The 13,227-nt window shown below is 39.5% G+C and overlaps 1 protein-coding gene across 1 annotated transcript in view; it reads right to left on the reverse strand.

Moving 5' to 3' along the window:
• Window positions 1-13,227, reverse strand: part of LOC131221184 (nuclear-pore anchor-like) — a 155,653-nt gene that overhangs the window by 16,790 nt on the left and 125,636 nt on the right. The window contains 5 exon segments of the mRNA XM_058216352.1: window positions 1,436-1,585; window positions 1,771-1,848; window positions 2,007-2,117; window positions 2,433-2,486; window positions 2,610-2,768. Coding sequence (XP_058072335.1) covers window positions 1,436-1,585; window positions 1,771-1,848; window positions 2,007-2,117; window positions 2,433-2,486; window positions 2,610-2,768 — 552 coding nt within the window.

A 13,227-nucleotide genomic window follows, 5' to 3' on the forward strand; every position in this document is an offset into this window, starting at 1 on the left:
AATAATTAAACATTGAGTCGAGTCTTCTAGTCGACCTGACCCAGCTGGATATCAAGTCAAGTTTTCAGGTTTTTGAACTATGCTCTAGCCGTCAACTGTTTGCAAAATCCGATTTAGAGTGCAACAGTCATGAGAAGTTGCAGGGTGGGAGGCCTCACTGTGTTGGCATATGGATAATAATAATAATAATAATAAAGACTGGCCACTAGTAATTTTAAAACAATATGCTCCTCCAGTAGGATTTGCATTCTAATTCTAGAACCTCAATTTTGTAGAACAGAAATAGAATGCATTCCACGAGTGTGTTAATTTTCCTTGAGTCACTTCTTTATGTCAACTCCCTATTCTCAGAGAACTACCAAATCTGGTCTCTAACTTTGTGTTCCATACCATACATGTCAGTGGCTCACTATTTAGTTTATCAAATTTGGTAGAAATCTTAGTCTATCAAGCATTTGCAGCCACATGGGATACATTCCATGAGTTAACAAACTAGCAGGAACTTCCTAATTATCTATTCGAGCAAATCCTATCTAGTAATGGAGATCGCATACCATCGCATACCAGGAACAAAAGTCTTTAATCTTCGTTTTAATTGAAAACACACCCAACTATGTTTGCTCACAGACATGAACATAACCAAACATGGACATGAAATTGTATTGATTAAAGATGATTTGTTGGTACACCAAAAAGTTACATGCGTAGATATGATGATTTTCAAATGTCCTTGAAACAAAGGAGACCATTTTACACTTCCAGTAGGTAAATTATTTTTACCAAATTTGCTCAACTCCCAAAGAACGCTGAACTGATTAATAAAATATTGCAATGATAATTTTTATGCCTTCATAGGGCTCACCTCTAGTCACAAAAAACATTAAGCAGAAGAAAAACAAGAAAACAGGTGATTACATTTCAAATCTAAGCTTAGGTTTTGATTTTACAACGGAAGTTTCTTCTCAAGACTTGAATCAAATTCAACAACTCTAATACATCCAAATATTTCGTACAAAATATTCAGCAGATAATATAAACCAGTAACTTCTACACTAAAAGCAAATCAGAGCAATATTTATTTAGAATATGCTTTGGCAAACTATACATATTAGCCATAAGTGTATTCTTTAAGAACCTATAAGACAGTAACAAGGCGTATACAAGGAATGATACCATGTCAAAGATGCTAGAAAAATCAGTCAACCATGTACAGAATGCCCAGCTGGTCAGTCAATCCTTGCATATTGGATTTGTGTCAGAACATGAAAGGGATCCAGATTACTTATTAGGAATCTGATAGGAGATAAGGGATCCGGATTTGTGTTCTCCACATCAATACTTCTACACCTTTCTTGTAACTTTAACAGAAGTAGGAATCAGATTGTTGAGATGAGGAGGATGCCAATTGTAAACAGTTTTGTTTCCTAAAAGATACCTCAGATATCTTGTGTTCCAATTGTTCTATCTCTGTGTTTTTCATCTCAATTTCTTTCCGACAAGCATCCACCTCAATTTGTTTCTCCTTTAGCAGACAGCCCAGATGCACGGCCTCCATCTTAGCTTTTTGAGCTATTTCACGATATTTCTGAGAACCAAAAACATAGATTTCTTTTGTCAGTATGATGCCTTAATTATCCAGTACAAAAAGTAACATAAACATAGATTTCCTCTGTAAGTAAAATGTAAGAAGATTTCATGAAACCAAGAGAGTTGAACTTAAAAGTCCCTAAAGTTCATTTACAATGGTGAGAGAATTTCTCCAAGACAAACCTGACATTCCTCAAAGTTGTGCTTGTTCTCCTCTCGAAGCTGCATATTGCTTTCACGAAGCAAATTCATTTCTCTAACCTGCAACCATGTGTCCATAACATCGAAGGGACATTTATGAGTGAAGAAGAATAAAGAGAACAGTAAACTGTTGCCCGCTCAAAGAATAGTTCCTGTATAAACTTTTACACATCCATTTACACTAATGTCTACTCTTAGGAAGTAAATCAGAACTGTACCTGAAGCTTAAACGACTTGAACTCATTTGTGAACAGTGTATCTCTAGAACTGGCATGCTCAGAGTGAAGCAAATCCTGAGCAGTCTCAGAGGCCTTCAAAGCATTTTCAAGCTACATACCAACATAATTGGTTTGAGTATATCAACAGTAACTGATCTAATAAACCATTAGTTTGATCAAAATCACCTGCATCTTTCAAATCATTTTCTTAAATCAAAGAAAAATCATGAGTATGACAGAGCCATAGCAGTGGAACACATAATGATCCCATAAAAATTTGATTCCACTACATGATACAACAATCGATAAGAACAAGTGCATCAAAAAATAAATTATGACAATAAATGAATATTTCAGCTCTGGTGCTCACATATGCGCTAAATCAAAATAAAACCAATTGATACCAAATCAAGACATAAGACATACTTGAGATTGTAGTCGTAACTTTTCTTGCTTTAGCAAAGAGAATTCAGTTTCTTCCTGAAGAACAATAAATAGAGCTCATATTCATAAAATAAATGACATTCAGGAAAAAAAAAAGAAGAAGAAGAAGAAGAAAGAAAGACGACATTCATTCAAAGATAGTCTGAAAAGAAAACTTACCATCTCTTTTGACCGCCGGAGATAACTAACCACTTTTTCCAGATCATCATCCCCTTGTGGATCCTGATAGGTGCTTCCAGAACAAATTCCAGCAGAAGTACGTTCCTTCTCAGCCAATTTAATATGCAGTGCTTCTATGTGATTAAGCAGAATCTTGTTCTGAAAAGAGGTGACAACCGACATGTAAATAATATATATATATTCCATGATAAATAGGAGAAAGAATATGATAAAAATATGCAGAACGTACAAAAGCCACACAGATACTGGCACTCCCAAAAGAGACACACTGATGATGATATTTTTTATTTTTATTTTTTAATTTTAAATAACCCCTGAATATAAAATCCAAGTTAAAGGACAGCATCTATAAAATTATGAGAGCTTCATAAACCAAATGCCTATTCACGCGTGTGCACACACATACGCACAAGCACAAGCACATGCACATGCACACGCACACGCACGCGCGCACACACACACGCTCACACGCACACATGCACAGGCACACACACACATGAGATTTAAGCCCAATTCAATGAATTGAAGCAAAGTGGACCATTCCAGGGAAAATTGAGAGCAGGGGTAACCATTAGTTTTTTTTTTTTTTTTTTTTTTCGTTGTATTTCAACGTAATGGGTCCTAATCCACCATATTTGTCAAGTTTGGCACCTATGATCTTTGAATGAGGAGCTTTGGGGACAATTTGCAAAACATACTACGGAGAAGCAATCCAAGTAAAATTTAGGAAAACTTAGGTTGAAAGTGAATTAGAACTTTTTGTATATTCAACACTAACTAATAATTGATATAATTAATTGATGCATGACATGGAAATTAAACATGATATGCAAAAAAAAAAAAAAATTCAGGCTTAAGATCATACTAAATTAGAAACAATCACACAAAATTCCACATCCCACATAAAGTCAATCACTCAATCAAGGGGAATCTATACGGGTCCAAGCCTACACATATTAAGGCTGGATAAAGAAAAATTATAGACCAAACAATACTCAAAGGAGAGTAAATTCATCCACACATGCACAAAAATATTTCCCCAATCCAAGGGATTCAGGGATTTCAATTCGGAGAACCCTAAGGTTTAAAAAGGGCATGGAAATAGGGATTTACGACAATCTAGGGTTAGGGTTAGGGAAATCAGGTGAGAGAGGAGCGAAAGAGAGAACCTGTAACCAGTGTACAAATTGTCGCCGATATTATCGAAATATCGCCGATAATTTCGGTGTCGCCAGTGCAGCGACACCGAAACCCCAAAATTTCGTTTCGTTTCCAGATTTCGCCGAAATCTCGCCGATATTATCGGTATTTTCAAAATACGTCCGATATATCGTTGTTCCCACCAACCACGGGTGGGAACTGTAGCCAACAACCCACTTTTATCGATAAAAGGGGGGGTTGTCGGCGAGAAAATCACAAAAAAAAAAAAAGAAATACCTGTTTTTTCGCCCGGATTTGGAGGAAGACGCGGATTCAGCTGCTGTCGAGTGCAGATCGGCATTTCTGGTAAGATTTAACCCCAAAAAATTCTTTTTTTCCCGTCGAAGAATCCTCTGCAAGCTGCGGAAGCCGCTTGCGGGCCGAGATTTCTTCGAAAATAGAGGTTTTTTTAAAAAATTTGTGATGAGGAAGAGAGATTTGCGGTCGAAAACCTCGGAGAAATCGGTGGGAAGGAAGGAATTTCTGAAATTTTCAAAATGGGAGAGGGATTTGAGGTTTTTTTCCCAAATTGGGGATCGGGAGGGCCGCGGGGTGAATAGGATTGCGTACCGGGTTACTTTGTACGCTTTTATCGTACTGAGCACACTCAGTTGGGCCCACCGAGAATGCATCTGGTCCATCCATGCGGTCCATCCGTTTTTCTATATTATTTTAGGGGTTGAGACAAAAACTTAAGGGTACCAAAAGATCAAGTGAACCACACCATTGAAAACAGTTTGAAGAATGACATCCACCGTTAAAAATTTTCTAGGGCCCACGGTGATGTTTATTTCTCATCCAACCTGTTCATAAGATCACACGGACATGGATGAAGGGAAAAAACAAATAGAAGTTTGATCCAAAACTTCTGTGGCCCCCAAGATGTTTTCAACGGTAAATGTTCAATTCTTACTGTTTCCTATGGTGTGGTCCACTTGAGGTTTCGATAAATTTAATTTTTAGGCTCAAGACCTAAAATTATCCGTTAAAATAGATGGACGGAGTGGATAAATTACATAAATCATGGTGGACCCACAGGTGGGCTTTGACGATGCAAGCGGTTGCTTCACTTTCACCGTTGGAATCTCACCACCCACCACGGCTTGGACTTTGGTGCAGGCAGGTGCTATATAGGCTCCACCATGATGCATTTGTTGTATCCACACTGTTCATTAATTTTTAAATATTATTTTAGAGCTTTCCTCAAAAAATGAGGTAGATCTAAGTCTCAGGTGGACCACACTACGGGAAAACAGTAGTGATTGGATATACACCATTTAAATCCTCCTAAGGCCCACTGTATTGTTTAGTTGACATCCAATCTGTTAATTAGCTCATGAAGACTCAGATGAAGGGAAAAAACAAAGATCAGGTTGTTCCAAAATCTTTATGGTCCCCAAAAAGTTTTTAATGGTCAAAGTTCATTCAACACTGTTTCTTTTAATGTGGTCCAATTGAGAATGGGATATACATCCTTTTTTTTTTCTTATCATAAAATAATTTATAAAAATAGATGGATGGCATGGATGAAATACATACCTCATGGTGGGGCCCACAGAGCATGGCAAGGGAAAAGTGGGCCCAACTTAGAACGTATTGTTGAAATCAGGAGGGAAGCTGATTTCTGGATTGGCTACAGATAAAAGCTGTAGCCAAAGACGCCCAGAAGCACAGCTCAAAATGCAGCCTGAGTGGTGATACCCGTTTCAACACGGAGGCGGATTGACCGTACTGAGTAAACTCTGTTAGGTCCACCGTGATTTATATATTTTATCCATTCCTTCCATTCATATTACCATATAATTTTATGATTTAAGCCAAAAAATGAAGCATATCAAAAGCTCAAATGGACCACACCACCGAAACAGTGTGAATTGAATATCTACCATTGTAAATTTCTTGAGGGCCACTGAAGTTTTGGATTAAGCTTATATTTGTGTTTTCCCTTAATCCATGTTTTTTTTAATGTTATAAACAGGTTGGATGATAAATAAACATCACTCTGGGGCCTAGCAAGGTTTCAACGGTGGAAATCATTATTCCCACTGTTTCCTTTTCTATGGTCCACTTTGAGCTTTGTATGTGCTTCAAATTTGGTTTCAACTGCTTAAATGAGCTAAGAAAACGGATGGATGGCGTGGATGAACCACATACATTCACAGGATCCGGACAATGATTACGAGCCACCTCGTCACTCTATGTGGGGATGAAACATGGGCAGAAATGTGTATTTTTTTTTCAATTCATTTACTTTTGTATGTCTTAATTGTTGTAAGCTTGCATTTGTATTATATAAACTAATTTTGGTTACTGTTTGAGTGATTTCTTACGACAACGCATACTTTTTTGGCCCCCATTAAATGAAAACTTCTAATTTAAAGCATTCTTTTTGCAAAATTTTCATTCCTGAATATATAAATATGTGTATTTAGGCATGTCCTGAAGTTTCACTGAAAAATTCCACCATTTTCTCCATATTTTCCCCTTTTCCCTGCATTTCCGGTTATCGGCGATATTATCGGCGATAACGATATTATATCTTTATCTCCGGCCAGCGAAACTTGTAGCGATACCGACAACTCGAACACTGCCTGTAACCGATTTCGCACTTGTGGACAGCCAACCCGCCTAACGCAGGTGTGCTGGTGGTGGCCCGTGTTGAAGTGATAAAGTCCCTTGATATACATTGATACACCACACTCTAACAGCTTAAGCTTTTGGAGTAAATGGTTGTTTGACATGGTATCAGAGCGGAAGGTCCTATGTTCGAATCTCGAGAGCAGCAAATATGCCTTGCTAATATATTATTGTCCCACAAGGGGTCAGGAAAATCAGGTCCGGCCCAGGGACCGGGAAATTAAGCCCGACTTATTTATGGTGTGAGTGTCCCTCCACCTTCGTCAATATATTCCCGTGCGGAGTTCCCACCTCGCACGTGCGGGGGGGGGGGGGGTGTTGAAGTGATAAAGTCCCTTGATATACATTGACACACTACACTCTGACAGCTTAAGCTTTTTGAGTGAATGGTTGTTTGACAGCCCGCACTTGTGTGGGGCCCACAAATTAGAAAAAGGGCAGCTTGGCCCTGGTTGGCCAGGGGTGGGCCACCTTCCCTCCAAGTTTCAGGCCAAACGGATGATCGATTTGATCACAATGCTCTACCAAAGTTTCAGCCATCCTGCAGGGCCAGATTCTAAAATTCCGTCGTAGGAGGAGAATCGCTGCAAAAGGATGATGGATTTGATGATTGTTGGGGTAGGAGATGGTAGATATTGATGGTAGGAGATGGGGGCGAATCGGGATGGGTGTGGCTTCGCACCACCGTAGTTAGCCCTTCGAAGAATGGAGGGTTTCACACCCAATTGGATTTCCACAACTTAGAGAATTAGAGAAGCAGGAAAACGCAGAATTTTATTCATAATATTCAATGAAAAAAACTACAAGGGTTTTTTATTTATAATAAAACCCTATACCCCAAAACTCACATCATGTGAGCAACCTATTACTTAGAGATGAAGTAACTACAAATAACAACTAATCAAAGCAATCTAAACCGTCCATGATGTTCCCAATAACAAAAATAACCAAAACTCAAAGCACTTGATTGTTAGAATAGTGGGCCACGACTATGAGAACCCATGGTGAGATTCACATGACGATCGGGTGCACTCCAAGGGACCAAAACGCAGTCCTCTATCTAGGAGGTCCTCCCTGGACGTCGTCATCAATCCAGATCGATGGTGGGGTCCTCCTTGCGTACGTGTGTAGGGGGGCGTGCGTGTGTGCATGATATCCCCATCAACTCTCCCCGGCTGCGAAGATTTCGCCACTGGCGAAACAAAACTCCTAAACCGCTCTAAGATGTCAGGATCAAGTCTCTGAATCTCCTCCTCAGTAAGCCACGTAATGTTTGAAGCTAGGCGTGACTTCCACTTGACCAGGAACTTTTGAAATTCGTCGTTCGTCGTCGATACTATCTAATGGTCCAGAATATCCTCTATCTCCTCTTTGGGTGTGGGAAGGATAGGTATGGAAGGTAGAAGCTGAGAAGATGGGTCGGGACGGGTAGGTATGGGAGGTAGATGTTGGGAAAATGGGTCAAGAATGGTAGGTATGAGACGTAGTAGCTGGGAAGATGGGTCAAGACGAGTAGGCATGAGAGGTAAGGCTGGGAAAATGGGTCGGGAAGGGTAGGTATGGGACGTAGAGGCTAGGAAGATGGGTCGGGAAATGGCCATGGATCAAAGGAAAAGTTTGGGGAATCAGGGTGGTTAGGTGAAAGGCTGGACAATGCATCAGTGGCCCCCTAAAATGCAACCAGATCCTCCACATTGTATGTGGAACTAATTCCCATGGAGGGTGAAAGATCTACCACATACACATCGAGACCGTTTCGTTTTATAATTTTGAATGGTACAGCGTTACTCGCATGTATTTTACGAACGACTCCTTGAGGATACTGCTCTGGCCCGATGCGGACCATCACAGAGTCCCTTTCATTGAGTTCCTTGAAACAATTATGTTGGTCTACATAAAGTGCGTAATGTTCATTACTAGTAATAATCTTTCGCATGATTTCTTGATGCAATGAGTGAATGTGATGTACAAAGGACTCTGCAGACTCTGATGGCCTATGGGATAGTGACATAGGGACAAGATCAATAGGTTTTCTAGGTTTATAACCAGTAACAACTTTAAAAAGACTTAGACCTGTGAACCTATTGATAGAACTATTAAACGCAAACTCGGCTATAGGTAGTACAGTGTCCCATGTCCTGGTATGTTGTATATCCCTCATAGGGGGAAACTCGTCCGGTAGATCATCAGGAAAGACATCACAAAACTCATCCACTACCGGAATGGCCTTAGTAGATAACTCTACACTAGCCTCCGGTGCACTCTCTCTAGCCACAAGGTCGTACATGTCGTACCACTCAAAATAGTGGTCCATGTTTGCCAACCACTCTAGAAAAACTTTAGGGTCCAAGTGGCCATCAAACGTAGGGGCATCTACTCTAACTCCTTTGATAAGTTGCGCATCAGGGTCATAATGGTCTTGATGTCCCTCACGGGGTGGGTGCACGAGTGCGCGCCCATAACCCATTCCTTGGCCACCTCCATTCCTTGGTCTATCCTCCTGACCACCTGCCTGAGATTGGACATCTTCCCCAATTGTGGGGTTTGCCCTGGTGGAGGTCTTTAGTTGGGTAATGCACACATCAAGCTGTTCAAAGCGTTGGTCAATACGTTGTTCCAAGCGCTTACCCAAAGACTCAAACTGCTGGGTCATTTGGTTCATTGATTCTTGCATTTGCTCCATGTTTAGTGTAGGGTGTAAGCCAAAGCCACGACCCGTACGTGTGGACATATAACCACTAACTCAACTAAAAGACCTTCTAATATGACTATATGCATTTAAATGGGACTAAATGATCCTATGAGACTCTATATGAGGGAAACTACACAACGCTACCAAAATTCAGCAATATAGCTGTCCAAATAAAGAGATAACAAAAAATTTCAGCAATGTGAATTGCTAACTTTCTGATAACAGAAATTTCAGCAGCTTATATCAGGAATTATGGACCTCTAAATAGCTCTATATGATGAGACTTGATGCATAATGTACAAAAACAAACTAAACCATAAACGTGCAATGCATTCCCCTACAAGAACCCTAAGCTCTGATACCAAATTTGATGCAGAATATGGAAATTAAACATGATATGTAGAAAAAAATTCAGGCTTAAGATCATACTAAATTAGAAACAATCACACAAAATTCCACATCACACATAAAGTCAAGCACTCAATCAAGGGGAATCTATGCGGGTCCAGGCCTACACATGTTACGACTGGATCGATAAAAATTATAGACCAAACAATACTCAGAGGAGAGTAAATTCATCCAGACATGCATAGAAATATTTCCCCAATCCAAGGGATTTACGGATTTCAATTCGGGGAACCCTAAGGTTTAAAAAGAGCATGAAAATATGAATTTAGGACAATCTAGGGTTAGAGTTAGGGAAATCAAGTGAGAGAGGAGCGAAAGAGAGAACCTTGAACCGATTCCGCACGTGTGGACAGCTAACCCGCCTGACGCACGTGTGCTGGTGGTGGCCCGCACGTGTGTGGGGCCCACAAATCAGAAAAAGGCCAGCTTGGCCTTGGTCGGCCAGGGTTGGGCCACATTCCCTCCAAGTTTCAGGCCAAACGGATGATTGGTTTGATCACGATGCTCCGCCGAAGTTTCATCTCTCCTACAGGGCCAGATTCCGAAATTCTGCTGTAGGGGGAGAATCGCTGCGAAAGGATGATGGATTTGATGATCGGTTGGTTATAGGAGATGGTGGATATTGATGGTAGGAGATGGGGATGAATCAGGATGGGTGTGGCTTCGCACCACAGTTGTTAGCCCTTCGAAGAAGGGAGGGTTTCACACCCAATTGGATTTCCACAACTCAGATAATTAGAGAAGCAGGAAAATACAGAATTTTATTTACAATATTCAATGAAAAGAAACCTACAAGGGGTGTCTATTTATAATAAAACCCTATATACCAAAACTCACGCCATGTGCACAACCTATTACTTAGAGATGAAGTAACTACAAATAACAACTAATCAAAATAATCTAAACCGTCCATGATGTTCCTAATAACAAAAATAACCAAAACACAAAGTACTAGATCATTTAGAATAGTGGGTCAAGATCATGAGAACCTATAGTGGGATTCACATGACGATCAGGTGCACTCCAAGGGACCAAAACGCAGTCCTCTAGCTAGGAGGTCCTCCCTGGACGTCGTTATCGATCCAGATCGACGGTGGGGTCCTCCTTGCGTACGTGCGTAGGGGGGCATGCGTGTGAGCGTGATGTCCCCATCATTAATTCATCGCCCATGAAATGTATTTGTGGGCAGTAGACGAACAGTGCAGAAAGTGCTGAGGCACTGAAGAAGATTGTGTACAGGTGCTAGTTAGATTACATCATACCCTAGTTGTGAGATAAAGCATGAGACGTTCTCCCTCATCCAAAGGAAGAGAAGGAATAGACTGACGTCTTCGAAGTTCAGAGTAATGACCTCTTTTTTTTTCTTTTTTTTTTAAATGGTTGGAAGAGAGGTAGAGTGATGCAGCAGAAGACACTGACAATGAACAAGTAGAAGTTGATGTACTAGAAACTAGTGGTCAGCACCAGTGTTGTCAGACAATAAGTTGAAAATGCTGAAGGTACTAACAGTGATACACCCAGTTTGATGAACATGGATCAAGTAGTGGTGGTGTAGACGGTGCAGGTAGTTAGACTACAGTACCCACCAGTCCACCTATCCTTACCCCAATGATGATAATGTACGATGTGGTGGTCAAGATAATATATCACAATGATACAAATACGTTTCATCTGAAGAGGAGATTAAACCAAGTTAGCATGCTGGCGGTGGAGATGGTGGCACTCATCAAAGAACATAGGTTTATTGCAACCAAGTTGGCTATCAGATGCAGTTTTCATGTTCGCATTCATTCCCATATGTTTTTGACTGGTATTATTCATAGCAGGAGTCACAACCCAGAGCTGATGCCTTCAACTAGTAATGCAGCTATCCTCAACATTGTCAGTATGGACATGGACAACCCCGCTACTACAACCTACCTATGATGATTTTGAGCCCCTCGAGAACCCATGTGGCCATATGTTATTAAGAATTGACATCAATAAGGTAATGACAATATTCTGAAATTTCAATGCTTTCCCTTTTTACCAGAAGGATCTGAACTAAGCAATTTCTGTCTTCCTCGATTGTAATTCACTTATCATTTCAATTCCAGTAGTAATGAGGATTCATAATTTCCCACAGCGGTTAATCACACAGATTCACTATCTAATAGAAAGATCGATTGGTTGGGATCCTTTCCTCAAACAGAACGAACATGGATAGAATCAGATTAATTCATTAAATTCAGTAGGTTCTAAATTCCAAATAGTGAGCATGTAGCCAAATAGTTTCTACGTGAGGTTGATAGTATGTGGAAGGAGAGTATACACGAAGATAAGAGTTGATAGTATCATATCAATTTATAGAATCATAAAAAACTAAGAATTTCTAATTCTCAAATGCTTCACATCAAATTTAGAGGTCAAAGACTCTAAAATTCAGTTTCAGCAGGCCACAATGACAACAAGATACTTACCAAAGAATGGCTGGATACACAACTAACTATATCTCAAACACCCAAATAAATGATAGATTCATGTCTTTGACAAAGAATGGTCAGATACCCAAATATCCAATAAATGATAGATTCATGTGTTTCCATTATCTTTTTCCTTCTTTTTTTTTTTTTTCCAAATATTTTTCTCACATTTATTAGAAGAAAAAAAAAAAATCACCCCAGTACACTCTTACATGGATCCAATACCATCTAATACCACTCCATATTGTATCACTTCTGGTCCTGGCCATCACTCCCTCATATACCGATGTTCGGAAACTTGTTGCGTATTTAACTAATGAACATTTTTTAAGACAAAATGAAATTGCCCTCTTTAGAGTTACTTGTAGGAAGTGCAGAATTGATATTAACTAAGAACCACATGTGCAAGAAAAATATGTTTGGTAAACATTAAAAGATAATCTAGCAGGAATTTTCTCTTCCAATTAGTTAGATTGACAACTCGATGACAATTTATATCTAAAAAATTTATATCTAAAAGGATAAGTATTATAGACATAACACACCCAAAGACTTACAATGGAATTTCAGGGTTGGATAAAAGGCCAAAAACTACTGGCAATACATTGGCGATATTGATACATCAGCGATACTTAGTGATATTTCGCCGATACCTAGAATATCAGATAATACCAATGTTATTGGTATCGCTAAGCCTAGCTGCAGATATTGATAATAGCAAGGATATTATCATAATATTGAGGATACTCTTAACAATGTCTCTCAGTTTCATCAAATAAATCCATGTCATATGAGATGCATCATCAATAAACGAGAGAAAGTATTAAATCTATTACTAATAATGGGAATTTGATGCAGGACATGAAAATTAAATATCATATGCAAGATTTCAGGCTTTAGATCATACTAATTCAGAAACAATCACATAAAAATTCCATATCCCACATGCTAGGGCCGAATCAATCAAAATTATAGACCAAACAAGAATCAAAATAAGGTAAATTCATCCACACATGCACAAAAATAATTTCCCTAATTCAAGGGATTCAAAAGTTTCAATTCGAAGAACCCTAAGGCTGAAGAAAGGGCATAAAATTGGGGATTTAAATAATTTAGGGTTAGGTTTAGGGATTTTGGGTGAAAGAGGAGTGAAAGAGAGAAGAGAGACGAAGCAGAGAATTACTGCACGTGTGGACAG

The sequence above is a fragment of the Magnolia sinica genome, chromosome 12, assembly GCF_029962835.1.
Source record: "Magnolia sinica isolate HGM2019 chromosome 12, MsV1, whole genome shotgun sequence".
Classification (NCBI taxonomy): Eukaryota; Viridiplantae; Streptophyta; class Magnoliopsida; order Magnoliales; family Magnoliaceae; genus Magnolia; species Magnolia sinica.